General features: G+C 46.2%; 2 protein-coding genes across 2 annotated transcripts in view; one reads left to right on the top strand and one right to left on the bottom strand.

The window, feature by feature from the left end:
* The first annotated feature begins 11,153 nt into the window (after positions 1–11,153).
* On the top strand, positions 11,154–15,539 carry DLX5 (distal-less homeobox 5). The gene is made up of 3 exons (XM_032483969.1): positions 11,154–11,721; positions 13,636–13,820; positions 14,850–15,539. The coding sequence occupies exons 1-3, from the start codon at positions 11,367–11,369 to the stop codon at positions 15,177–15,179; spliced, it is 870 nt and encodes a 289-aa protein (XP_032339860.1). The 5' UTR covers positions 11,154–11,366; the 3' UTR covers positions 15,180–15,539.
* A 9,460-nt stretch (positions 15,540–24,999) lies between these two features.
* Positions 25,000–27,806, bottom strand: part of DLX6 (distal-less homeobox 6) — a 17,312-nt gene continuing 14,505 nt past the window's right edge. Inside the window, exon 4 of the mRNA XM_032483970.1 lies at positions 25,000–26,125. Coding sequence (XP_032339861.1) covers positions 25,874–26,125 — 252 coding nt within the window. The 3' untranslated portion in view covers positions 25,000–25,873. The remainder of the gene's footprint in view (positions 26,126–27,806) is intronic.

A 27,806-nucleotide genomic window follows, 5' to 3' on the forward strand; every position in this document is an offset into this window, starting at 1 on the left:
TTCTCATCTGTCTGGCCTTTCAAGACACATTTATGGTAATTCTCTACATCCAATTTTTTTAGGTTTAAAAGAGTCAAAGAAGGTCAGAAAAGTTCAGCCACTGCCTGGTCCTATAATATTGTCTCCTTTTCATTTTCCTACTTGGTATAAAAAGAACAGTAAGACTCACAGGATCCCAGGAGCGTTGGGCAGACTAATTAATAGCTATAAAATGCTTTCAAATGCAGAATGCTATATCTGTTTGTATGTGCTAACTTTTCTTTTTCAGTAATCATGTTAATACTCTATTCATTTCACTGGTAATCGTACAGCGCCATCACCGTAGTGTAATGATGTGCGCCATGCAAAAGTCAGGTGAGATGATCTAATGATGTCAAGATGAAATGCTGTCAGTGTAAGTCTATAAAGATAGTATAACACTGTCAAAAATGAAAGGAAATTATGGCATTGTAAGTTCTACTACCATTAAGAGATGTTAGAAGGAAAGGGTTCCACAATCTGGGGCAATGTCTGTTATGACAGATGTGCTCAAGCAACTTAAAAGACAAACTGGCATTCCTCATCTAATTTTCTTCATCCAAAGAGTTTTTATTAAAATTCTCTGTTAATTTCCTACATAAATGTCTTCAAGCCCAGAATAGGACTAAGATTCTCAAAAGCAATTTGTGTTTGAAACCTTCATTGTTCTTTGGGTCTTTGGTCCAACATTAATTGCACCAGATAGTCAGTTCTTTTGCAGGGGCAAGGAGTACATTTTAAAAGTTTTGTGAAAGGTAATAGTCCTCCGAGTTTCACTCTTTGAAGAAACCTTGGCTGTAAGAGAGATGTCTTTGTTGTACATGGCACGCCTCACGTAAGCAAAGAAATAGGGTTCTTTAATGCATGGTCAGTTTAAGCATAAGCATTTATCCTCTCTATATACCAGAGTTTGAAAAGCTGTAGGAAGGTCCAGGCTGAAAAGGAAACAAAACCTCTCAGTATACTTCCAGGCATCTGGGAGCCTCAGGTTTCAGTTCTCTGAAGTTTTCTATTATGTGGGAGACTTAGGTTAAATGAATTTTAAAATACAGAGGCGTGATTTCTGCCAAGACTATTAAAAAGATAATAATCAAAATGAAATAAGGGATACAGAGTCAACACTTAGACAAAAGATTGAACTTGGTTGTACTCGGGGATTCCACCAGTCTACGTGATGACTTTGTGTGGGTTAGAAACAGATGCACCTTTCTTGGAGCAGATACAGCCCCTCGCCTGGACACATGGCTGAGCAAGTATGGTACCGGCTGGATTTCAGCTCCCATTCTCCCTTCATCTGGCCCCCTTGTGCAGTGCACAACCTGCACAACCACAGGTGGTGGTCCTGACCACCCCCAACCTCCTGGGTAAAGGCCCAGTAGCTCAATCACAAGGCATGTAGAAAAATCTCTGCTCTCCCTACCATGAAAATTCCCATGATGCCAGGCTACTGGAAAGAACTTCCGAGGATGGCCTCTTGGGAAAGTCTTCTCAAGATGAAAGACTTTGGGAAGTGTCAGAAATATACCATAAAATCCAAACTTGGCCAAGATCATTCCATCTTATTCCTGTTGTCCTAGGGTATATATTGCTGTCCTCTTCACTTTCAAAAGTGCCCCAGGTGGGAGGGTATGCTAAGTGGTAGAGTGTGTGCTTAGCATGCAATTCCCAGTAGCTCCATTATAAATAATAAATAAATAAGTAAATAAATAAATAAATAAACAAACAAACAAACCTAATTACTTCCCCCCACTACCAAAAAAAAAAAAAAAGAAGGAAAAAAAGTGTCCCAGGTTGAACGGTACAATATATGGTCGCCCTACATGTAACTTTGATAATAAACTGAAAATTTTGTCAGAATGGTCTATAGATGTGTGAGATACGTATGTGAATGTGAAGAGGGGAGGGAGAGAAAGAAAAGGTGGAGGCAACTAGCGGAATAAGATCTTCAGCTCAGTTTTATGTGGGGTTGTCATTAGTAAGTTTCAGGCTTCGGTTGTTCATTGACATTTAAAGCCAGTTATGAAATTAAGCTTTCTATTAGAGCAACTTCCCCTGAATGTTCCTGGTTCCAATGCTAAGGACCCCCGAACCTCTAGATTTACATCATATCTCAATTCAACTTCTTAAGTTAATATAGTTAATATCCAGCAATTGGATCATAAAGAAAAGTGAGAGTCATTAAAAGAAAGGAAATTGTTGATGTAAACAAGTCATGACAACTAAAAGATTTTTTGCACATGTCTAAGAATACCCCCCAAAAGGAGAAGAGAAACAGAAATGTTATCCTTGTATCTAAAGCCACAATTCTTTGCTTTTATTTTCCATGGGGTGTAGGATTTCCAGTTTTGGAGGTTCCCCATGCAATAAATTTACTAGCCACAGGAGCATAATTAAGATTCTTCACCTCTGTGTGTCACATTCATTCCTTCATGTAAATGTGCTAAAAAAGGCACCTCCTTACAGGCTATTGTAAAGATGAAATGAAACAACCTACACAAAGCTATTAGCACATAGTAAATACCTAATGAATGCTGTTGTTTTACATATTAAAAGAGCTTCAAATTTGCTTCAGTCTATGACCAACTTTTTTGGTGTGTGTATATAGATAGCATTGTAACCACAGGAATTTTATCTACTAACGTTAGGTAATAGTAGAGTTTTATGTGATATATGTCAAATAGGAAGTTAGGAAGTCAAATTTCTCAGTGTTCTACTTACCTCTGAAGAATATTGTGGGACTAAATATTAAATTATATGAGAACCCTCTGAGTTTTTTTTAAAACTCTAAGCAGGAGATGGGTATAGCTCAGCAGTAGGGTGCAAGCTTAGCATGCACAAGGTCCTGAGTTCAATCCCCAGTACTTCCATTAAAAATTTTTTTAACTTTAAGCAAATTTAAGGTATTATTATTATGAAAGTAGATTCTTTGAGCCTCAGTTTATTAATCTGTCAAGTAGGTATTCAAGGAGTATCTTTCATGTAAAATAAATGTGTTTGAAGATGGATATTAATTTCTAAAGAGCTAAAAAAATATAAAGTCCCAGCCATGTTCCCAGCTGTACTACAGCCCTCTGGCCCACCCACCTGGAGTGCAGAGGGGGTGGCAGCTTCTAGGAGCATGGGGGAGCTGAGCCAGGCATCTCCCTCTGTCGGGTGCCCACTAGCCTACAGGCACAGGGCCTCAGGCAAGCCCAATGTTTAGCACGTGGGAAAAGGGAAGATGGAAAGGATGGCAGCAGGAGGGAAAGAGGGATTAGGCCAGGCAGGAAGAGATGGCAGCCCCACAGGAACCCCACATTCCATGCCTGCGTATTCCTAGGCACAGTGTGATGTGAAAGGGGCACTCACTTGGCACTGTTTACACCAGCCCTCAAAGGCCAGGCGCTCCAGTCCCAACAGTAGCCGCTGGCAGGCAGTGCCACCACATCATGGCTCAAACCCGCCAATAAAGGGTTGGGTAAGAGTGCCAACATGGAACATGAGCAAGTCCAAGTTAAATGAAAGGCAAATATATAAAAGTTGAAGACCACCCATAACAGCCTGACATAGCTACTTCTCAAGGCTACTGTGAAAGGAGAAGTGAATTATACATGAAATCCCTTTGGGAAAAATCATTTAAAGGTCTATAAAATTTGCAAAAGACAGGCCAAAAGTTCACCATCAGACTGCGAAGAGGAATGGAAACCAGTAACATATTAGAAAAACTTAGAGAACATTTTCCCAAACTGTGATATTTAGGGCCACATTTGGCTTTAATGACCCAGTAAAAGAAAGTCACAAAGAATAGAACTGTCATTAGCACCTTCTACCCTATTCATTCCAACCTCTCTGGAAAGTGCTTCCTCAAAAAACAATCCTTGGGTGGAAATGTGTTTTTTCCTAAATGTCAACCCAATGACCAATCTAATTCAGAGAGCAGGGTGGTCATCAATGCCTGGCTATTCCTATCTTTTTGCTTCTATCCTTCTATTTATCTTCCAATCTTTTCCATTTTTCTTGTAAGTTAAGGGCAAATTACCAGGCAAATTTAGGATTTTAACTCCTAAATACATTTGTCCTAAATACAGTTTTACACCTAATTGACTGGCTTCAGGAATAATTCTATTAAAAATATCATCATTGTAGCAAAGATGATCTCTCTGTTCATCTCTTTTTGCAGTGCTATAAAATTCTCCTTCTCCTCTCCAAGTTTACTAGGTAGGTTAACTACCAGCGACCTAGCAGAGTTACTCAATAACATGACCCTGAAAGTGTCTGAAACTCTTAAACAGCAAGTGTGAAAAAGCTGTAAAACAGCACACCCCTGAAGCAGCGAGAGACTGGAATAACAAAGGAGGCAGGGAAAAGTATAGGGAAAGAATAGTGTATCCATAGTATATTCTGAATTTTTTCCTTATGAATACAGCTACTCTAGCCTATATCTGTTACTCACTTATTTAATTTATTGATTTCCATCTTCACTTTTTTTTTCCTAGGAGAGGATTTAATACAATGTCTGTATATACTCTGTGGCTAGCTGAAGTCCAGAGTTTTATGAAAAGAAATATCTTTACCCTCTATAGTTCCAAGTGTTCCTGAAACTTGTAAGTAAAATTCCAGATATCTCCAAACTCCATTTTATTTTACTTTTTCTATTGAGCTATAACTGATATGTATATATATATATATTTCAGGTGTACAATATGATTTGCTATTTGTACATATTGCAAATTGATCACCACAAGAAGTCTAGTTAACATTGATCACCATACATAGTTACAGTTTTTCCCTTGTGATGAGAACTTTAAAGATCTCTCTTAGCAACTTTCAAATGTGCAATACAGTTTTACTATAGTCACCATGTGTACATTACATCCCTAGGACATACTTATTTTATAACTGGAATTTTTTATTTTCTGATCTCCTTCATCCATATCACTCACCACTCCCCAGCCCAATTTTAGACTAACAATAGTGCATGCAGATACGTAGTATGTTGTTTGTGAAGTGAGGGCTGTTGAAAAGTTGCAGTAGCAGCCAGTGTTCCCTGATTTCCTAAGAAGCTATCTGAAATGCATACATCAATTGAGGGTACAACTGCAAAAATGCACTCAAGCCACTGGGACCCTGCAGTCACAAATCAAAAATTGTAAACCAGGATGCAGCAATAAATTAAATGAATGTATGTGTTTATAATACTTTGCTAAATGTGCCATCTAAGAATCTGTTATCTTGAGAAAGTGAAATAAAACCAAAGACTTGATCTTGCAAAAGCAAAATCTGGCTTCACTGCCCATGGGCTATATAAATTGATTATTACTAAGATTTTGGGTACAAGTAGGGTACTGTATCTTTTCTGCCCACAGTTTAAACAGGGGACTCCATTGCTGTGTCAGCTGCACTTCACTTGGAAAGCTATTGACTCTCCCTTTCTGTTGCTTTAATTTCCTTCTGCAGGAGCACAGAGGGATGCAAGTCCAGGTGGGCACTGAGCCTTCCACTGATTATGCTGCGTAACACAGCAGGGGAACCTCTTATCTCAGGCTGGGGTTGCCTGTTTAAGAATCTTTCTCCTTATAAAAGGTATAAGGTAGTAAACACAGCTGTACAAAAAGGACTGTATTTTCTTGCTGTTTGTTTTAATCTATTAAAATGATATAATTAAGGCAGAGTGCAAAAATGTCTATAAAATTATATTATCTGCCTGTGTGCATGTATTTGTGGGCCAAGTTTTACCTGGCTCACAGTGTTCGAATAATCTGAATGGATTTGACTTTAGAAGTGTTTTTTACATCTTTGCATACAGTGCTGTCAGATCATAAAAATACAGTGGCTTAGGATCAATGAACTTTAAAATTCTAAATTGATCTTGGAATTAGAATGTTATTAAAGATGACTTAAGCTTCACTCTTGCTATTTCCTTGCCAGAGTTGGATCATTGCTCTGAATTCCTGTCTGCCAATTACTTTTCTTTTAACTCTACAAGGGGTATTTTTTTAATTGGAATATTTATATATCTTTAAGAAGAATAAAGGTTTTGTAAATAGTATCACAGCCAAACCTTCTTTTCAAGAAGATGAAATCTGAGTTTAGGAAGAAGAATATGACTCAATTTCAGTTTGCAAAGACATATAATAATATAATCCCATTTACTTCCTACTCAGATGAACTTGAAGTGTTTTCAGCTGTGGTATATTAAATTCGTCTCATAGAGAATAGATTTGAGCGGATACTTATGGCCTTTTCCTAAACAGCTATATTTAAGTTAAATGAATAAACACATTTTAATGTCTTAATTATAAAAACAAAACGTGCAGAAGTCTATGATCTGCGCTATCATTTGGAAATAAACTGAAAAATCCTATTAGGTTGGAATTAAGTGGAAAACAGTTTCCCCCTCTGGGGATTTTTAATTTATTCAGAATATTTATATAATTGCCTGCTAGTGAATCCTTTGAGATTACTTTGTTGGAAATGCTCTTTGACGCCAAACACATTTTTCTTGAGGGCAAAGGGGTACCATAATTAATTTCAGCATGGGCGGAATCTTTCTCTCTACTTATCCTTTCCATCACCTCCCCACATCCCCTTTCCCTCACCTCCCTCCCTGGATGAGCTCATTGTCAATTCATATGGGCTCCAAAGCATTCTGGCTTGGGCCTAGTTAGTTCAGCTTCATGAGTGCCTGGGAAGAACTTTAAATCTAGATGGGGAATTAAACAGTTTTGCTAACTCAAAAGATGAACCACCTCTGAACGTCAGTTCCAAACCAGTGTGCCTGGCTCTCTATTGAGAGACACAAAGGCCATTCAGCTGAGTTGCCAAAAACAACACTCAACAACTTGTGATATTTTTGAAAGCCTTCACCACTTTTGCAATCATAATCCCTGTCTTTTCATCTCATCCCAGTTCATGGAAATGTGTCTTTTCTAGACAAACATCAAATTGAATATTTCAAGGCTGTTACCTTAAGTTATTAAGTGATTTTCATGCCCTAGGGCAAAGAAAAATGAACCTTCATTGTAAATAAAATGATTAGTCAGATCTATCTCCACAAAATACACGACCTAACCAGCTGTGTTTGTTTTTGAGATTTCTGGGATGAAAAGTACTCTAGATGGACTGTGATCAATAGACATAATGATGGTGAACTGCTCTGAGAGCATTTTTCAACTGGACAGATAAGGAAAAGTAATGGATAAAGCAATGCAAATAAAAACTAAAATAAATCTCAGCCCAAGAATAGGACTATTAAAAGATAAGTAGTCCACTGATTTTTTTTAAATCCTAAAATAAAGTAGGCTTGTTTATATCAAGTTTGCATATTTAATGCTAGTATCATGTTATGGGGTCCTTTATCTGCCTGAATTTTGTGCATCCAATTGATAAAGACAATGTTTTAATTAATAAAATAGTTTCCATATTAAAAAGGTCTTAAGTTTATAAATTAAATATTTTCAGGTGCAGTGATTTGTCTGAGCTTCAAGCCCAAAGGAAAGGATGTCCTACTTTAGGCACACCTACGAGGAAATAGACTTCCAGATGGGCCAGAGAGAGAGAACTGAGTTAAGGCAGCTACTGAAATTCTCTCCCTCTCTCCTTCTTCCACACACACGAACCCTTCCAAGGCACTTTCCCTGCAAACTCAGAGTGGCGCTAGTTTTCCAGTTCATGGGAGTAGTGAATCACCCTCAGCCTCTCCACCGCCTCATCTAGTTAGAGGAGAGCCTGCTTTTTCAGAACTGTCTAGGAAATAAGGGTCACCCTTGACTGTTTCCAGTCCCCCTAGTTGAGGAGATGGAACGGAGCGCGTTACTTTCCCCGATCGCTGAAACCCAGAAAAAGTGATCCTGTTTGGGGGGGGGGGGGGGGGGAGAGTATGAATGTGTAAGGAGTAAACGAAAGGAACGAAAGGGCGTGGGAGTGGAGAGAAATATCTGCTGGAAGCGGATAGAAGGAAAACCACGTGATAGCCGACTCGAATCCTGAGGACAAGTCGGAGTTGTCCAGCCTGGGGACTGTGAGCCTGGGAAATGTTCGCCATTTGCACGCTGTTCCTTGCGGACACTGGGTGGCGCTCGTGGTAAAGACTTGCTCTTCTCTTAGGGTCCGTTTCCCCCCACCTCCTCTCGCCCTTTGCAAATTTCGACTGCTAGGCGATGAAATTACTCACATTCTTCCTACGTGTCGCAGTGGGGAGCGCACTTCTGGAGAAGTCTGAAGCCGTGGGGCTTTCTCCACTGCTGGCCTGTAAAGCGGGTTTTGAAAAAGGTAGCAAGCGTCTGGCTCGCTGGCCTTAAAACAAAGTTTTTGGGCCTTGGTGTCTTAACTACCACAGTATCAGCAAAAGTTGCTACTTTGAATGCCGGGATACCCAGTGCGTGTGCCCCCAGAGTGTAGGTGGGAAGCCGCGGCCAGGCCGAGTGCCAGCTGTGCATTGAGCCATAATGACTATAATGTGATAAGAAATGGGACCGTATTGTGATCAGACTTGGGTTCCTTTTAACTTAGCTCTCCCTTTAGCGCTCCCTCTTCCTCCCACTGCCTATTTAAGGAAAGGAAGAGAAGGGGGAGTGGGGTCAACCTAGAAAAGAAGCAGGATAAAGCAAGAAAGTCGATGCTCTGCACCTTCAGAGACACACCCAGATCTGGAGGTCTCACCCAGCAGCCGCCTTCACACAAGTGGCTCGAGTTTGGCATGAGAGCCATCACTTTAGGAATTGAAACAAAGAAGTTAAATCCTTCCCTTCCAGCCTGATCCTTTTTGTCTTGTGTAAAATGTGGGAGAGAGTGTCTTTTTTTTTTTTTTTTTTTTTGGTCAGAGGAAAAAGTGAAACTTAGCATGGTCTAGACTAACTTAACATTGTAACACTGTTGTCGACTGTATCCTGAACTTCTAAATTTTGTACAAATTCTGCAGCTTCCAATCCCATCCTGCTAGGAATCTGCCTTCTCAGCAAGGTCGAAGGACATTGCTAGGAACACTTTATTTAGCATAAGTGTAATGTGCTTATTTCTCTCAACGTAATAACTTTTAAATCTGCAATAAATAAAAAGTACTGGGGCCGGGAAGGGGTGGACTATGTAAGGCCACCGATTCCTCTTGGTTTTGCCGGGAGGCACTTTGAACCATCCCTGCCATTGCTTTGGGGAAGCGATTTGTGTAATTAAATGACAGGATGTGTGTAAGGTGACTCAGTGAGCGCCAAGAACTTCTCCGAAGCAGAGGCCAGGACTGCAAGCCTGATGCGGTTGGCAGTGTTTCCCTGACACCCTGTGGTGCTTCCCAGCCCGAACCTAGGGTATGAACAGCTGTGCTGACAAGGACAGCATGGGGTGAGGATGGACAGACAGCCAAGGCTCTGTTAACCTGAGCATCTAACTCAGAGAAGCCCAAGGCAGCCTGGGGTCTCAAGCAGGATACTGGGTCCAGGGTCAGGGGAGGGGCATTGTGGGGTCCAGTGACACACACCATCTTCTCCCTGTGCGCACCTGCGCTGAAGTTGCCCCCAATGAACAGTGCGACAATAGCTGTGGTTTTAAGGTGCTCAGGCAGGGAGTGGTGCATATGTGGCTGCTTTCCTAGGAGTTCCAGACCCGCCCATGCCCCCCAGCTCCTCTGCCAGTCTGTTTGGGCCAAAGTAGCTCCACAGCCAAAGTAAGACTAAACTAAGACTAAACACCACTAAAGTAGACGTTTTCTTCTTCAGTTGTAGGGGGGAGAGAGGAAGCAGTCATGAGAGGCCAGACAGTTCCACTCTGGATGTCAGATGGAGCTCCCAGGTTCCTGGTCTCCCAACTTCTGAAAGAAGATGCTGGGAGGGTCCAAATCAGGATCCAGCTCCTGGAGTTGCCTATATGAGGGGGAGTGGAAGTGGGAAGTGGTAAAGTGACTGGTGCTAAATTTCTAAACTCCCAGCTAGATCACCATTAGAGCAAGTGTGACACGTCATGAAAAGCAAACTCTGGATCCTGAGGACCCAGGGTTTGATTTCTGAGCCTTCTCTTGCTTTGCATATGAGCTAAAGATGTTTTCAGTGCAGGAAATAAAAGGACTGAAGGTACAGGAACCTGGACCTGGGGTATGGAAAAGCCAGCCCTGGGTGCCACCTCCATGGAGCCTGGAGAGGGAAATTTAAGGGCTTCCCAACTTTCCAAAAGGGCTTTTGTCTCTGTCTACTTCCCAGTGTTCTTGGGGTTCCTGTTAGGTCTCTGAGGAATGACAGGTCATGCAGAGACCATCTACTTTACTAGGAGTCTTTGCCACTGAACACAGAGTTACAGACCCTCTATTCCAATGGCATCCCAAAAGACTAGAAATATTGAACAAAACATGGAGCTGCCCACTCCTCTTGGGGCCTAGCTATTTGGGAATTGTTAAGTTATTTGTGCTTAAGACAGTGATTTTTTTAAAGTCATTGTAGGGATTTGGGGTTGCAGGAACTCTCCCTGCCATTAAGTGTGCATTCTTGAGCATCCTTATCTAGCCCTTGTCTGAGAAATAACCTATCCCAGGCAAAGGGAGTGTTTGCTGCAAATTTGTCGTCTTTCCCCAAACCACAAATTTTCAACACACGTAAATTACAACTTGGTCCCCAGCACCCCACTAAAAATACTGTTCTCATCAGTTTCTTCTCACCTTTGTCCCACATCCCTGCTCCCCACCCCGCTTTGATTCCCCATTTCAATATTAGTGTTCAATTCCAAATTCGCCCCTGGTGCAGCTCAAGGGGCGGGGAGGTGAGGAGCAAGGAAAGACGGTCCTCTACCTCATCCCCCAAACCTGTGCACTTCTGAGGCTGCTGACTGTAACACATTGTCTCCAGACAGTACAGAGCTGGGTGTTGGGGGTTCTGCGTTGTCTTTAATAGTCACTGAAAACAGACTGAGACCCTCCTCCCTCAACAAGCAACAACTCGCGCGCGCGCGCGCGCACACACACACACACACACACACACACACACAAACACACACACTGCCCCCCTCCTCCATTTTTTCTCCCTCTTTTTTAAGCAATGCTTTGTTGTGCTAAAACTAGTTGGACGAGTTAGGGTGTTGCTGCTGCTCCCGAGGCCCTGGCCAATGGAACCCGATCCACCCCGCTGTGCGTAAGCGCGCAATTAAGGATTTAACCAAGGCAGTGCTGCGCCTCAGCCAGCAGTCAGCCTGCCGGAGACAGAGCCTCCACGACTCCCAGCCTCCTCCTCGCCGCCGCCGCTGCCGCCGCCTCCTCCTCCTCTCCTCCTCCTCCTCCTCTTCCTCCTCCCTCGCTCCCACAGCCATGTCTGCTTAGACCAGAGCAGCCCCACAGCCAACTCCGGCAGCCGCCGCCGCACAGCAGCAAGGACAGCCGACGCCGCCAGTGAGCGATGACAGGAGTGTTTGACAGAAGGGTCCCCAGCATCCGATCCGGCGACTTCCAAGCCCCGTTCCAGACGTCCGCAGCCATGCACCATCCGTCTCAGGAATCGCCAACTTTGCCTGAGTCGTCGGCTACCGATTCCGACTACTACAGCCCCGCGGGGGGAGCCCCGCACGGCTACTGTTCTCCTACCTCGGCTTCCTACGGCAAAGCGCTCAACCCCTACCAGTACCAGTACCATGGCGTGAACGGCTCCGCCGGCAGCTACCCCGCCAAAGCTTACGCCGACTACAGCTACGCCAGCCCCTACCACCAGTACGGCGGCGCCTATAACCGCGTCCCCAGCGCCACCAGCCAGCCAGGTAGGGAGATGGGGGGGGGGGGGAGGGAACGGATTCCAGGAGACCCAGGATTCCGGAGGGGCGAGGTGGGGTGGGAGATACGGGGCCACGCCATCCACTGCCGTGGGGGCGCACCCAGGCATAAGGGATTGGGGGCCTGGACTCTGCAACCAAGAGAGGTTCCCGGGCCAGCATTTTAGGGATTCTTAGTAGAAGAAGCCTTGGTAGCTCGGACCACCAGCGTCTCTCTTCTCCGGAACCTTCGGGGCTACCCCTCAGTCTCTGGATTCCCAGCTAGGCTGAAAAGGGGTAAGGGGCGGAGAGAGGAGAGAATCAAGCAGCTCGGATGGCGTTTGAGTAATAAACGAAAGGTTATTTGTTGGAATTTTCTGTAAGCGTGCTCGGTTGACACGAGTGGGAGTAGAAGGCTGCCTCAAAGGCTGTGGGGATTATCTGAGAGCAGCCGCGAGCCAGCGCCGCGTTGGTGCCCGGAGCGCGCCGGGCGGGGGCGGAGGCCGGGGAGCTGTAGCCCGCCCGAGGAAGAGCGCGCCTGAGAGCCTTGCGGTTTATTCAAGGCAGTTCCAAAAACAAAAAGCCATTTAAAAGTGGAGGAGGGTTGCTGAGGGGTCACGTTATCGGGGCGATTTTTTTTTTCTTTCTCCGTAGGTGCCTAAAATCTGTTCCTCCTTCCCATCTCCTTTCTCGTCTGCCTTTAAACTTAGTCGGAGAGTTTTAAGAGGGTTAGTGAGCTTGGGCGGTAAGAGAGAGGCAAGAGGTCTCCTTGGAGAGGTTTTGCTGGTCAGGTTTGATCTCTTCCCACCAGCACATTAATAATCCTGCTAATATTAGCACTCCCTGGTCTGGTAGACTTGAGACCACAGCCCTCATCCTCCACCCTTCCTCTCCCAGGAGCTCGCCACACACACACACACACACACACACACACACACACACGCACTCCAAGGAGAGGTTCTCCGCCCATTCCAGAGATGGGCACTTTTGATAAGGTGGTACTTTTGGGAAAGGGGACTTATGGCCCCAGGGCACGTTTGTGAAACACGCATTCCAAGAGTCTTTTCCCCTGTCTACACTCATAACTCTGGTAAAGTCGTCCTGACCTGTCGCCCCTTTCCTACGAAAACACCCCACCACGGATTCCTTTTCAATCTGTGACTCTTACTAAACTTTAAAAGATTGCCCCCGGGTGTGGGGTGCTTTCGTCCCTCTCAGTATCTCTGTACTTCGTGCATAAATGAAAAATTTTTTTCTTTTGGCCAAGAACTTATTAAGTCTATTTGTAAAAGAAACCAGACACATCTGTGCCCTCGCAGATCTGCAGGGAGATTATGGGGACTACATAATCGGCCTTCTGTCTGCAGCGGCCCGGACTGCTAGCTTCTGAATTGAAGGAGCACAGTTTGCTTGTGGGTCTTTGAACTTTGGAGACCTCGGCTAGCGTCTTCCCTGCCCATGCGTCTGGCCTCCTAACTCCTGCGGGCTCCCTAACAGACGCCTGACATAAGGGGGGTCACGGCCCAGGGGCCTCCCCCTTGAATCCCCGGGAGGGGCTCTCCAGACTCACCCCAGGAACGTGGGTGAGCACAAGGGTGGAGATGAAAACGAGTCCGAGTGAAGCAGGAACCGCTGCAAGGGCTAAATCCCAAGAAGGGAGCTGTACTGTCCAAAGCGCTTTGCACAAGCCCAGGAGAACCTGAATGAACAGAGTAGGAAATTAATCAGGCTACCTGCTTTTTCCATGATTTGTTTGGGGTTGGGGGGAGGTTACTTCTCTGAGTCTCGTGAAGCAAAGGTGTTGATATGGGGAAAAGAGAGTGAAGGCTGCTTGGGAAGAAACTTGAGGACAGTATTTGAGAGGTCTGCAAAAGGGCCATCGTCTTCCGACAAGCTCTAACCCGGTCTATTTTGATTATTTAGAAAAAGAAGTGGCCGAGCCCGAGGTGAGGATGGTGAACGGCAAACCAAAGAAAGTTCGTAAACCCAGGACTATTTATTCCAGCTTTCAGCTGGCCGCGTTACAGAGAAGGTTTCAGAAGACTCAGTACCTCGCCTTGCCCGAACGCGCCGAGCTGGCCGCCTCACTGGGACTGACGCAAACACAGGTAAATCCCGCCGCAGCCGGGCCACCGCCCCGCCTCGCCTGCAAGCCTGGCTGGGCCGCGCGGTTCGGTCCCGACGGGCTGGAGCCGATTCTATAGCAGCTGGGAGAAACTCATAGACACTGACCCCACGCCCTTCCCTCCAGGAGTTAGGCCCGGTGTCGCCGACGTGCGACGGTGGGGCGGGATGGAGACGTCGTTCATCCCAAGAAGTTCCCCCTCCCCACTTCCGGCCTCCGGGGTCGAGGGACCAGTTTCCTAGGTTGGAAACAAGGGGAGGGTTATTTCTAGGACACTCTCGCAGTTTTGAGGAACTGTCTGGTTCTCTGCACAATGCAGAGCCTCTAGGGGTGAGCTGGGCCTGGAGACCAAGCGGTGGTCTCAGGCCGCGAAGGCCGGGAACGTCGCCTCGGGCCGGAAGAGTTGACGGGTCACGCCCGGCTCCTGTGGAGCTTTAGGCCGCAGCAGCTTGAGGGTCGCGAGGTGGGGGCGCTGTTGTACGGGGAAATCTGCCCTGGATTGTCTCATTCCCTTCACTCCCACTCCAACCCCGCTGGGGCCTGTGGAAGAATAAAGAACGTTCTCGGAGCCGAGGAGGGAGTGAAAGTAGTAGGGAGGAAGACCGGGAGACCGCTCCTTGCCCCCAACGCTCGCTCGCGCGTAGCCGGCCCCACTCCCCTTGCGCGCGTGGCTGGGGCGGTTGTTCTGGAGACGTTCGCGGCGCGTGCGGCCGCTTGGGGAGGCCTCCGTGCGCGCCCACCGCGGCGGACACTCGCGCCCTCCTCCCCTCCCCCAGCCCCAACAAAAGACAAAAGCTTTGGGGCCGTGCCCTCACAGCTGCCGGGGCGCCCTCTGGGGCCGGCGACCCAGGAGTTACCTCTGGCCCAGCCCCTTGACCGTAGACCGCGAGCTGCGGGGAGACGCCAGGGCCCGGCCTCCTGGGGTCCGGTGGTGCCTCTAGTCGCCGCCCTGAGGGAGGCGCGGGCAACCAGTGAGTGTCCCGGTAACGTGTGCCTTTGTTCCCCCACCCAGGTGAAAATCTGGTTTCAGAACAAAAGATCCAAGATCAAGAAGATCATGAAAAACGGGGAGATGCCCCCGGAGCACAGCCCCAGCTCCAGCGACCCCATGGCGTGTAACTCGCCGCAGTCTCCGGCGGTGTGGGAGCCCCAGGGCTCGTCCCGCTCGCTCAGCCACCACCCTCATGCCCACCCTCCGACCTCCAACCAGTCCCCCGCGTCCAGCTACCTGGAGAACTCGGCTTCATGGTACCCGAGCGCGGCCAGCTCAATCAATTCCCACCTGCCGCCGCCCGGCTCCTTACAACACCCACTGGCTCTGGCCTCCGGGACACTCTATTAGACAGGCCGCTTTCTCTTTCTCTCTTTTTTGGGACTACTGTGTTTTTGCTGTTTTAGAAAATTATTAAAGAAAAAAAAAAAAGAATTCATATGGGGAAGTTTGGAAAACGGAAACAAAAAAGATTCATGTGTAAAGCTTTTTTTGCATGTAAGTTATTGCATTTCAAAGGACCCCGCCCCCCTTTTTTTACAGACGAACTTTTTTTTGCGCAACTGTGGACACTATCAATGGTGCCTTGAAATCTATGACCTCAACTTTTCAAAAGACTTTTTTTCAATATTATTTTAACCGTGTAAATAAGTGTAGATAGAGGAATTAAACTGTATATTCTGGATAAATAAAATTATTTCGACCATGAAAGCAAAATGTTCCTAAAATATACTCCATTTGCACCCCCCTTATAATGGGCTAGTGACGTTTTGTGCAGGCAATTAAAGGAAGACAAACTCTGCAGAGATCCAACAAGGCAAAAAGGAAAACAGAAATTGGGGGCTCCTTAGTTGCAGAACTGTACATGTGTATATGTTGGATGCTGTACTTTTATATGTCTATATACATATGTGGCCTGTTTATAGTACTGCCATATAATATATATTTAGGTGTTTTTTGGCCTAACCACAAAAACGTTTGGATAATTTTAAGTTTAACCCCAAATTGTTTCAGGTAGAAAGTAATGCTGGAATCTAAATACAGCCCTCCCACTATGTGTGTGAGGAAGAAAGCAGCAGAAATCCCTCAATAACCACTCTGAATTCTAAGCTCAAAGCAATTATGGGGGAGACTAACCCCCACCACCATCAGCCTCTGTGTATTGCCAGAGCAATTAGACAAATTACACTCCCTTCAAAGGGAGCTTCCAGAGATGAGAAAATGAAAAAAAGAAGAAAAAGAAATTTCCCCTTCTATTACATTTTTTAAAAATCTGAAATATGTGCAGTATGGCAAATGGTAGTGACTTGGACTCCTTAATGTATGATTATAAATTTATCTGAGCTCTTTCACAGAGGAAAGGATCACAGGACTTGAGAACAATGATGGACCTAAATCAGTAGGCCAAGCTGGGCATAGGGGTGGGGGGTAGCATTGGTTCTGCTAGGAGAAATTGTGGGGAAGAGGAAAGGAAGGAAAGCATTGTGGCCCCGTGTTGATTTCACTTCGTGTGAGATAATATTGCAAACATAAATTTATTTCCTTCATCCTCTTTACCACTCTGTTATTTTTTTTTTTTTTTCCGGAAGGCGCTCCCTCGCCTCTGCTTTTACGTAAAACAGTGGCCAAGCAGGTTCCAAACGGTGGGAAATAGAATCTGTTTGCAGAGATTTCTCTTGTGAAGCCTTCTTTGGGGCATAAAGAAAGGACTTGCAGCAACCCTGGCCTCTGTCCGTCCCTCTCGTCGCACTCCTGCATATAGACATCAACAGGGTGACCAAAGCTATAGCCTGGATCTAAGGCTGTGCTCTGGGGCCTGAACTGTAGTTTTCTGTTTGACTGTCCTTTAGTACTCCTGACTGTTTCCTTGGGATACCAAGGGAAATCGTTTGTTGGAAATTACAAGATGCATGAGATATATTTTACAGCTAGGAAGTCAGCAGCAATAAATTTGACAAAAGAGTCTTGGTGGGGGTGGTGGAGATTAGACCTAAAAAATTACATCCTGTCATCTGAGGATTTCTGAGAAGGTTCTTCCAGGGTTGGGAGACTAGACCTGAAAAGGCACGCTGTGTGCCCTGAGGGGAATTTACCTGTGTGTTCTCTCTGCTCTTTCTCTCTCCTTTGCTCTCCTCCCCATCTCCTTCCTTGTCTTCGCCTCTCCTTTCTAGCCTGCCAGTTTGGAAGGGCTAGGGCCTTGAGTGCATTCAGTGGTCCGTCGGGTCTTTAGGGGTACCCTGCCTGGTCCCGGGGAGGGAGCACTCCTCCCCTCCCACCCCAGAGTGTGGGCTCTTCGCGAAGCTTTCCCCCCATCTTGGTTCCCCTCCAGCCTTCCTTTCTCGGAAGAAGCTCCGTGTGGCGACGCGCTGCCTGGGAAAAGCCGTACGAAGCCCACTTTGCCTTCTGCGCAGGCAGAGAATAGGAGGATGAGGGGAAGAGGTAGAGGGATCCATTCCCTGCTTTTCATTCTCGGCGTGTAAGGATTTCGGGAGTTTCTATAACACCAAAAGCCAGCGCTTTATACCTGGCGAATCCGGCTTCGAGAAACCCCGCGCTCGCGGTTTTCTAGCGCCGGCTTCCTCTGCGCGGGCGCCCCTCGACGCCCCGGGGTGCGGGATCCGGAAGGTTGGAGGAGGCGCACCCACTGGTTGCCTGAGAGTGGCAAGAATGTGCTTGGAACGTACTCTCACCTTTCTACACACGGAGAGGGCAGGTATTTTTCCAGCGGTCCCCCTCATCTCCCCTCCTCCTTTCCTGTCTTTGAAAGGGGGATCCCTTCACTACCAACCCCCATCACCTGGCGTGACCAAGCGAAGGGAAGGGTGAGTTCGGACTCTTCTCGGAGAGAAGAGGGAAGCTCTTCTTTAATGACCACCCCGCCAGCCCCAGCCTTGACACTGCTTCTTGTTAAGGACACCAGAGCCTCGGTGAGAAGCGGGCAGGCATAACGCCGCGCGGACGGGCTGGGTTTCAGGATTCCTTCCCCTGAGCTAACCTAATTTCTTCCACTCGCAATGGCCTCTTCTCGCACGCGGTTTTTTTTTTTTTTAACTTGGTCCGGGAGCCATGGACAAAAATATTCTGACAAACCAGTCTACAGCGGGTTTTCCCTGGCACCGCGGGGATTCTCCCGGGGGAATTTAACTCCCTGGAGTCCTGCGCCCAAGGATATAAAAATAACATCCTCAGCAAAGTCTAAAAATATCTATGTGATGTTCCTCTCGCTTGCCCTCCCTCCTACCCTCCCTTCTTCTCTCCATTGTTTATTCCTATATACCTAATGTAAACGTGTACCACTCCACAGCATAGCCCCGGGCTGTCGGACCCCAATCTCCTGACCTCTGCCTGCTCCTTCCGGTCCCCACGTGCCTTTCTCTCAGTCTAGTGCTCCCAAGATATCAAGCTCGTCCCGGGATTTAATTTTCATTTCTGTGGGCGTCTTCACCGCCCCCTCCCAAAGCCCCTATGCCCACCTTAAGACTCCTTCACAAATCTCAGGAGGCTAGGGGCAAGCTAGCAGGGCTAGTATGATTCTTTGGTTCCCTGCCTGCCTCCTGGGCCCTCCAGTAAAAGATCAGATAAATTGGCCTTTGTTTGAGGCTCATATTGGGCCAGGCGGATTTCTGCCCTTTTTCCCCCCTTTTTCCTGGCGGCCACCTCCTTGTGGAACAGGGGGCGGCCTGGGGAGCCGAGAGAAGCCGCATTCCTGTGGGTGCCAGGCGGCTCCAGGGCTGAGCCACAGGGCCTGAGACACACACACAGAGGAACCCGCAGACCTCGCTACCCTTGATCTCCCTTTCTCTCTCCCCCCTCCCGTTGGGGCACCCATCCGGGAGCCCATCCACCCACACTCGGATCCACCCAGGTCTCGGCCTCGGGCAGGAGCGTGTTGACCTGCACACCAACACACGCACACACACCCTCCTGATGACACAGGCACAGGCCAGGCCAGGCCAGGATTTCCCCGCCCATGCCAGCCCTCTCTCTCCCGCCCCTTATCCCACAATCCCAGACGCGCCGGCTGGCCTCCTTTGGCTTCTTTGATCCCACCGGACGCCCCACGGCTCGCGGCGTCCTGGCCGCGGCGTCCTGGGAGTCGCCCACAGCGCGCCAAGGCCAGGCGGTGCTCGCCTCCTCCCAGCAAGCCCTACGGCTTACTCCGGCCTTGACACCACTCAGTCTCCTGTGCTCCCCAGCCCGACGCGCGAGGGATGCCTCCTGGAACACGGCCCCCTGCTCCTCTCCCGCCCCCTAGAGCTTCCTTTTATTCGAAGTGAGGGACCTTTAGGGATACCCAGCCACCACCCCCTCCCCGCCCCATCCCGCAACCCCTTGGATCGCGCGCCTCCCACTGGCCGCTGGGATCTCGCCAACCCTGAGCTCTCCAGCCCTCCTCGGAGACCCGCCCTGAGGGCAGACGCCCTCCAGCACCTCTGGGAAGCGCGCCACGCCGGCGGATCCGCCTGCGGTCACCCCTCTCCTCCACCCTTAAGCACCCCCTCCCACAGCAGCTGGGTGGAGGCTCCCGCCTCCCAGGAGATCGGGGAGGGGGCGCTGCGGCTTACTCCCGCCCTCCGCTCGCGCTCTCAGGTCGCCTGCGAGTGTTGCACGCTGTACTTGTTTTTTTCAGAGTCACAGCGAACTCTGGGCCTCGAAAACAGCCCGAATAGTGGTAGCACATATGGGATTGGCTAAATATTTTTCTACGCAGTCCTGTCCGCCACCCCCACCTCCGCCCCACCCGCGTTTTCTTTTGCATCTGACAAGCCTTAGGTTCCCCTGTGGTACAGGACAGAAAGCACACATTGTATCTACTGCGGAGAGGCGGGGGGGGGGGGGCTGGGGGGGGGTTGCTTCCCTTTCAATCATCCTGGGTTGCCGGCTGTAATGTAATAACCTGTTTTATATGTCGAGTTCTAACAGTAAAGATAGGAACCGAGGGAATTTACCTGAATCTCTCTGTAAAAGAGAAGAGAGTCCTGTTTTGCAGCAATTAAATGTTTCTGCTCTTTTGTTCGCTGGGACTTTGTATTTACTTCTGATTTATGGGGATCCGAAGGAGTCTCTTTGCCAAAAGAGTACGTATTATTGAGTCTGTTCCACATCCTAAACCAAGATTTATATAAAACCGTGAAATACCACACATTACGACCTTTCGCCGCAGGAAGGAAAAAAAAAATGACTTCATCACACCATTCTACACACACACACACACACACACACACACACACACACACACACACAGCCTCCAAGTTTCAGTAACGATTCTCTGTCAAATCTCCACCATGTGCAGTGTAATTTTTTTAATTGGGAGGGGGTGAAGGGCGGTAAACAGTCCCCAAGCTATATTTTATTTTAAAGCATCCCCCCCCCCTTGCAAAGCCGAGAAGATAGAAATCTGTCACTGGAAGCTTGTTGTCATACAAGGACTAATTCTGCCACTTGTCATTTGCAAGGTGGGAGAAGAGGGCGGGGGGGGGGGGAAGAGACAGGATATGGACTCAACTTTCATCTATAAACAAGGGTCACTAAACAGGGGACGTTTCATTATTGCCCTTAAATTCATGGGAGCCAGGAAGCCTGCTTGCCACCCTGCGGGGTGGCCCTGGCTGGGCAGCTCCAGGGTCTGTGAGGTAGTGGGAGGGGGCAGAATCATCACACACTGTCCTAGGGGCTGGAAAAGATGCCCAGGAAGTTCTCTGTGCTCATGGTGGAAAAATTGAGCTCCTGGGAATACAAGAGAAGTTTAGGAATCCCTGACCAGGATGTCCTTACCAGGAACCAGAACTGGACTCCAGAAGTCTCAGCCTGGGTGGGGTTCATTCTCCAGGAGGCAGCAGCTGGAACCCAGGGCTTGCTTTCACGCTGGAACCAGCACAGTGCTCCAGCCTCTCTTCAGACTCTCTTGCTGTAATTCTCCAACTCCCTCTCTCTTTGGTCCCTCCACAGTTTAAGGAGACTGACCTTGATATTTTACAACCATATCTTGAGGCAAGGACAGTCCTTTATCAAAAATACTGGACTTTCTGGAATACAGAAAGAAGTACATCAGTGACTTGAAGCAAAATAGGCAACTGGGCTGATTTACATGAGAAGGGGTGTGTTAATTAATAAAAGTTAATGATAGGATTAAAGGCAAAAGCCAGCCAAGCCGAGTGAAAGGACAGCTTCCAGGCCAGCTTTATTTGATTAGCAGCAATTAATATATTTTCTGCTAATATCCTTTAGGACTCCGAATAACTTGTTCACTGTGAAAGAGAAGGAGATGGAGTTCAGGAACACTTACCAACACCTGGGGCATTTTTCTCTGATGACAAGAGGGACTGCAAATTCATTTAAGAAAATGTTCATAAACAAATGACAGGCACACTCTGAGGCCGCCTTGGTGGAAACAATGGTGAAACTGACAAATGCTCTTTGCTTGGGGGAGGGGCACTTCTTTAAAACAAGGATAATGCTTTAGGAGAGAAAAGGGGAAAAAAGACAGGTTTAAAAAAAAAGAAAGAAAAAGAAAAATTATTTCAGACTCCAGGCAGCAGCAGATGTAGCAGCCCTTGCAAACACATCAGTCCTACACATATTGAGGATTTGGACACGTAATGCTTCAGACCACTGATTTGCTATTTTCTTAATTCCCACTCTTCTTTTCCCATATGAATCAAACAGTCTTTTGTCCTTCAGGGTTTGATTTGATCGCTACTGTTCACATTTCACTTTTGTATTTTTCCTCTTCCTATACCATTACTCATTGAGTGCCCTGTGAAATTACAATCGTACATTTTCAACTCAGCAACCCATTTGCAGTGCAAAAATAGGGTCTAAATAATGGCTGAATTAGCCCTACTGGACAGTTTCAGATGTAACACTCTGTAATAATTATATTGCAGGCTGGATTAGGATGCTATTATCATAATCTGGACGTTTACAATTATCTGTAATTTGCAAAGATGCGCCAGGTCTTGATTACAGCAGTTTTTTTTTTTTTTGTATCACGCTAACCATCACTAAACAGTGACAGTAATAACAGCTAATTTTGCTGGCAATATAAGAGGTGCTGGGGTGTGCAAACAATTTCACACCTGGATGTGCTCACTCAACCAAGAATATAGAGAAAGAGCTTCTGCCCTGAGACTCAGAAAAATATTCTCCTCTGCTTCTGTTCAGTATAGATTTCTAGACCCTGATCATTGCTAAAGAGATATTCACTGGGGGTAAGTTTTTATTTCTTGCATACTTCAAGACACAGTTCATATTTCTCTTCTCACACTTTCCAAGCTGTATGTGTTGCTATTGTAATTTATTATGGATTGAAACCTTAGAGACGATTTTCAATTCTAACCTTTTACCCACCTTAACAATAAAGGGTTTGTCGTTCTGGTGAGTAAAAGGATTCGGGAAAGAAAGGGATCCTTAAGAACTCGATTTGTCTTTCTTGCTTTCTGTGCTGTTGATATTTGGTGCAGCTTGTGACTGGAGACTGAGGAATGCACCAGGTTTCTGTAAGGTGTGGAGGGAGCCAACTGGAGATGCCAAGCTAAAATCTATTTGAAAAATTGTCACTCAAAGCTAGTCCTAGGCGAATCCATTGAGGTCTTTACATATGGCGATGAAGAATTTGGGGGCATCGAAAGAGCAAACGGAGCTCGGGACAAGTTCTCCTTTAGCATCACAGGTATGCGGACATTGGCAAGGGCAGGTGTAGCCTGAATCTCTCAACTTTATAGCCCCTTTGACGCCTTCCTCTACTTGGGAGAAAGTTTCTGGAGTAACTGGCCTCTGAAACCCTTCAGGACTGCTTTACAGGGTCTTTGCCTCAAGCTGGTGGGGGGATAGTGGGGAAGGGGGGGATGCCGACCGTAGAACTATTGCCCGCGAGACCCAAACCCCGCGACCTTGCGGTTGGAGGGGCACGATTGGCTGAGACGCAAAACCGAGCTGCGGAGCCAGGGAACCAGTCTGATTTAGGAACGCACCAACGAAGACTCTCGCAAGAAGCGGTGCAGTTCCATCTATAGATGACGCTGTTTCCTGACCCTGTAGACACTGGAAGCAGCTACAGAGGTTAAGTGCAGGAGCCTGAGAAATCTTTGGCTCCCTCACCCCAGTTCAGAAAGGCTTTTCTCCAGGCAGCAGGAACCTTTGGACTAAATTGTGTTAAAAGATAATAAGATACTTATTGGCGCCGAGAAAAAAAAATTTTTCCCCTTCACCCTCACCCCCCGCAGCTATTTTTTTTTTTTTTTTTTTTTACTTGAAAAATACGGTCCGAAAGAGGCTCTAGAACTGGAACTCCGGAGAAGTTCGAACGTTGGGAGGCGTAGTAGGCACCGCGACTGGGCGCTGCCTTTAGCCCACGCCCCTCCTACCAATTCTTCTCTGGGGAATCAGTTTACTACGGGGTCAATACATTCTAAGGAGCGAAAATATTAACCCTTGAGGATCAGAGGACCCAGAAGAAGCCCAATTCCAAAGCCAGTTCTGGGAAAGACTCCTTGGCAGAATTTTTTGTTTAATTAAACTCATATTAAAAGATTGAGAGATGGAGGCAGGCGCATCATGACAACAGCTCCTATGTGTTAAAATGCATTTTCTGGGTTTCAGAATTCCATGCACTCACAGTGGTTTGGCATGTGTCTGGTGAATTTTTTTTTTTTTTAAGAAAAATTAGTGTTGGTTTCAATGTATGGTAGCTTTTTCTCTAACGTAATTTGAATAATTCAGCAAAGCCCTACTACCAGCTGTACTTCTGCAGCCTCTTCCATTCTTTTCAGCATTATAATTTTGGTTAATTTTCAATTTTAGGTCCTACGTCTCTGCAATTTGTGTATGAATAACAGAATAATTTCCCTCTTTTGTTTCGCCTTTCCTGTTCCTGAATCTAAATAAAGATGGCTTTTTAGTATTAAAAGTGGAAGAAAATTACAGGTAATTATCTTTGACGGTAAAAACGCTGTAATCAGCGGGCTACATGAAAAATTACTCTAATTATGGCTGCATTTAAGAGAATGGAAAAAAACCTTCTTGTGGATAAAAACCTTAAATTGTCCCCAATGTCTGCTTCAAATTGGATGGCACTGCAGCTGGAGGCTTTGTTCAGAATTGATCCTGGGGAGCTACGAACCCAAAGTTTCACAGTAGGAAGGGGGAAAAAAGAAAAGAAAACATTTTTCCTAATGTAACAATGCGAATGCTAGAAAATGACAAGACTGATCGGTTTTAAGCCATTCTGAAGACTGAGCGTGGAAGTTGCTCAACAAAAAAAGGAACGGGTATATTGGTAAGTAGTCTTTGCTTTGTGTCTAATTATAGTGACTGTCCTTTTGCACGACTGTATGTCGCTGTCATTATATGGAGCACTCTGAGTATCTCTATTGACTTCTGATAAATGGCTCAGTGGTTTCAAGGTTCATAATTTGAAGGATGCCCAGGTCTGTAGCCATTAATTCTCGCAGTATGGGGCTTCCTGCTTGTGTGACGAAAGGACTTTTCATTTTCATTATTTCTGTGCTTTCCACAAGATCGGAAGGATGTATTTCATCCAGGATCGTGCATTTTTTCTATCTAGTTAGCTTGCAAAGGGTTGTAGACATTAAGTAGTCATAATTGTGCATTTACTTTCTTTTTTCTCTTTTATTCTTTCCTCTTTTTTGTTAAAAAAAAAAAAAACCTGCCTCCAAACAAAGACAAATACAGCTGTATTATTGTGGCTGAGGAAAGGGAAAGGAAAATGCTCAGTTTCAGCACTGGAAACTACTGGATGTCTAGAGGTTAACCTGGGGATAGAGCATTCCAATGATTTTTAAAAATAGATAAATATGCAGAAATTACAATAAAAATGTAATATATAAAGGAAGCTGAGAGAGCATCCATGGTTAATGTACTTCAGACAAAGGCTAGTGCTGCAAACTGATATCTTTGCAGGCACTTGATGTTTATATACAGGGTTTCCCATATTAGGAAATAAGAATTCTTTTAAGAGTGATAGAAAATATACTGGGAGGGAGGGAGGAGGGGGTGGTGAGATAGAGACACACAGAGAGAAATATACAGGACACTCCCAGCATTTTGTGGCTTTTACTCCATATATGAAAGAAGACAAAAACATACAAAGTATATGTACAACTAAAATTCAACAATATATACAGAAATGTTTCTTGATATAAACGTCCCTATTAGCTTAGTGAATGCCACCAATTCACCTAGTAAAGATATCAAAGCAATAGAATGGCGATTTTGGTTGTTTCCTCTGTCTTTCCTGATTCCAGTTTAGGGTTTGAGGGTAGGGGTGGGGAAAGAGTGGTTTTGTTTTGTTTAAATCATCATTCTTGCTCATTGCATTTTGATAAAACATGCAGCGTTCCCTTTGTGGCAATGTTCTAATCTTACAGCCGATTTTTCCTTTTTCTTTAGAGAAGGGCTGTTATATGAGGGTGTTTTCCTTTTCTTTTCTTTCTTTCCTTGTTTGTCAGTCTGGGGTTGTAAATAAAAATGCAGGAGTCCGAAATGCTTCTCTTTCATCATGTAATGTCTTAAGCTCATTAAACAAGTAAAAACGCTGCCATGTTTGCGCAGATTCTTCTGGTGGGGGAAAATGTCTGTAAAAAAAAGTCATTTTGATGGATACTCCCAAAGAGGAGAAGCGGCTCGGAGCCTGGATCCCAAGGGGTGAGGGAAAATATCCTTACAGTGAGAGGTTTCATGAGCGCTGGTGTAGAAACCAGTCTCTCTCTCAATCTCTCTCTCTCCCACTCTCTCTGTTTCTAAGATGCAAGATCAATTACTGAGACTGCTCAAGGGAAAAGGCAGATGAGGAAAGGAAAGAAAAAAGAAAAGAAAGGTGGGAAGGAAGAAGACAAAAGAAAGAGTGAGAGAGAGAGACAGAGGGAAAGCAGGGGAGAGAGGGAGCCAGCACCCAGAACGTCTGGCCACACTTAAGAGTTCTCCAGAGCCTGCTCATTGGCTCGGTTTGACAGATGCCAGCAGGTCCCGGATTCTCTTTGCTTTGTTCAGACGTTTCCCTAGGGTATCGATTTCCCTCGGACAACTCACATCATCTGTGGTCTCTGCATCGTGTCCTGGTGTGGTGAGGAGTACCAATGCGAATAGCCGGGCATGTAGCTGTTGGGGGGCATACTGACGCCCTTGGCCGAGGCGGAAACGTCCCACACCGGAGGCAGCGCCGGCGAGCGCGGTGACAGGGCCGCCGAGCCCGGGAGAGGGTCGCTCTCGTGCGGGTTACTGCCCTGCTTCAGCAGTTTCTTAAACTTAGAACGTTTGTTCTGAAACCATATCTTCACCTGGAACGAAAAGCAGCAGTGATCACTAGGCCCGAAAAATATCGAGCTGGTGCCTATAGTGGGGTGGGGGTGGGGTGGGGGACCCGCAAACACCAAGTCCTCAAGACCCCACCTTCCTCTACTTCTTTCTAGCCACCCCCTCTCTCCCTCTCCTCCACCCACCTTGTCCCCGTCATTTACTAGATACCTTGTCTGGACACCTAAAGTCTTTGGAACTCTTCAGTTAGATGCAAGTCTAATTTTGACTCAATAATATAAACAAGAATAAAACGAGAATAAAGGCGAACGAGACAGCTGGGTTCAAAGTCTAAAGGAGGATTTTTAAAAGGAGAATTTTTCAGATCAAAGCCAACTGAACGCACTTCCTCCAATAGTCTGGCATCTCTGTGTATGTACTGTGAGCAAATGACTATGAACAGATTAAAGCTTGGATATTTATAACCAAATGGCTTGGGTATACCTAAGCATATATTGCACGTGGCACAGACTCTACACGGAGCATCTTTCTTCTGACATAAATATATCCCTATAATCCTGCAGGGATTAGGGACTGTACCTCACTCATTTCCTACTTTGTATGTTGTTTAGTCAAATTGTGATCATGATTGTTAGTGCAGTCACTGAATGTCAAAGTCTAGGTGGGAGCATATCTAAGCTAACATCCCACATCTCTTTAATTGAAGAAGGACATTCTAGGGTGCAGCTTCCTTTACTTTTAAAATTACTTAGGCTTATAAATCCTCTTTTTCAAGAGGAATACAAGTTACTGAGTAGCAGGAATCCTTTCATATTAAACCTATAATATTTCCAGTGGTAACATGGCAAGAGAAAGCAGGCTGAATTGAAAAGGAGAGCTTAAGGAGCATCTGTTCTAAGGCACCACACAATCATTCCCCAGCACAAGTCTCATAAAACCTGAAGTCCTCTTGCTGAAGATCACCCATTGTAGATGAGGCCTACCACCCCGCGCAGCTAAGTTAATCGACAAGGACAAAACCCACAGGTGATTGTAGCCTGGCTTTATGACCAGGGTCCTAATATACCCACACAAACCCCTTCCTGTGAAGTCTGAAATGCCCCATAAGTCTTTCAAATTAGTAAGACAGGAGAACTTCAGCAACTGTACTTAACTGAGGCTTCACCTGCTATAATGTGGGGGAGCATTTCTCTTTGATCTCTGGCTCTGCCATTGCTCCCAAGTTCTGTGCTCCAGGGGGGTACCTCAGCCTGGACCAGCCAGTCACCCAGGATGATTTAAGTACTGAGTTTAGGGCAATTTTCTGAAAAGCCCTCCTCACCCATCCTAGGATGGATAGTTTGCACCTTGGTCCCTCTACTAAATTCTATTGGTGCCTATGCCTGCCTGGCTTAACTCGCCTTTTCACTTCATAATACTTTCTTTCAATGTCAATGAGTTGAAATTCTTATTAAACACCAGGACCCACAAAAGGATCCTTAGAAAACATGAGTTTTATTCTGCCTCTTGGCCTGAACATCTTTTTCTATTTCTCCTACATGTTTGTTCTTTTTCATGTTGTTCTACTCTGGAATAGGACTTGATTAGATTGTACATTTGGTCCTCAAAGGACACTAGGCTGGGGTGGGGTCGCTGAGGGCTGAGAGGATGTGCAAATCAAACCCAGTATTCAATACCAGGTCATGTATTCCAAACTGTTGTCCT

This window comes from Camelus ferus, chromosome 7 (assembly GCF_009834535.1).
Source record: "Camelus ferus isolate YT-003-E chromosome 7, BCGSAC_Cfer_1.0, whole genome shotgun sequence".
NCBI classification, from domain to species: domain Eukaryota; kingdom Metazoa; phylum Chordata; class Mammalia; order Artiodactyla; family Camelidae; genus Camelus; species Camelus ferus.

Coding starts and splice junctions, on each gene's coding strand:
- DLX5 (XM_032483969.1), top strand. CDS start 11,367: ATGACAGGAGTGTTTGACAGAAGGGTCCCCAGCATCCGATCCGGCGAC. Junction 11,722..13,635: donor CAGCGCCACCAGCCAGCCAG/GTAGGGAGATGG, acceptor TTGATTATTTAG/AAAAAGAAGTGGCCGAGCCC. Junction 13,821..14,849: donor TGGGACTGACGCAAACACAG/GTAAATCCCGCC, acceptor TCCCCCACCCAG/GTGAAAATCTGGTTTCAGAA.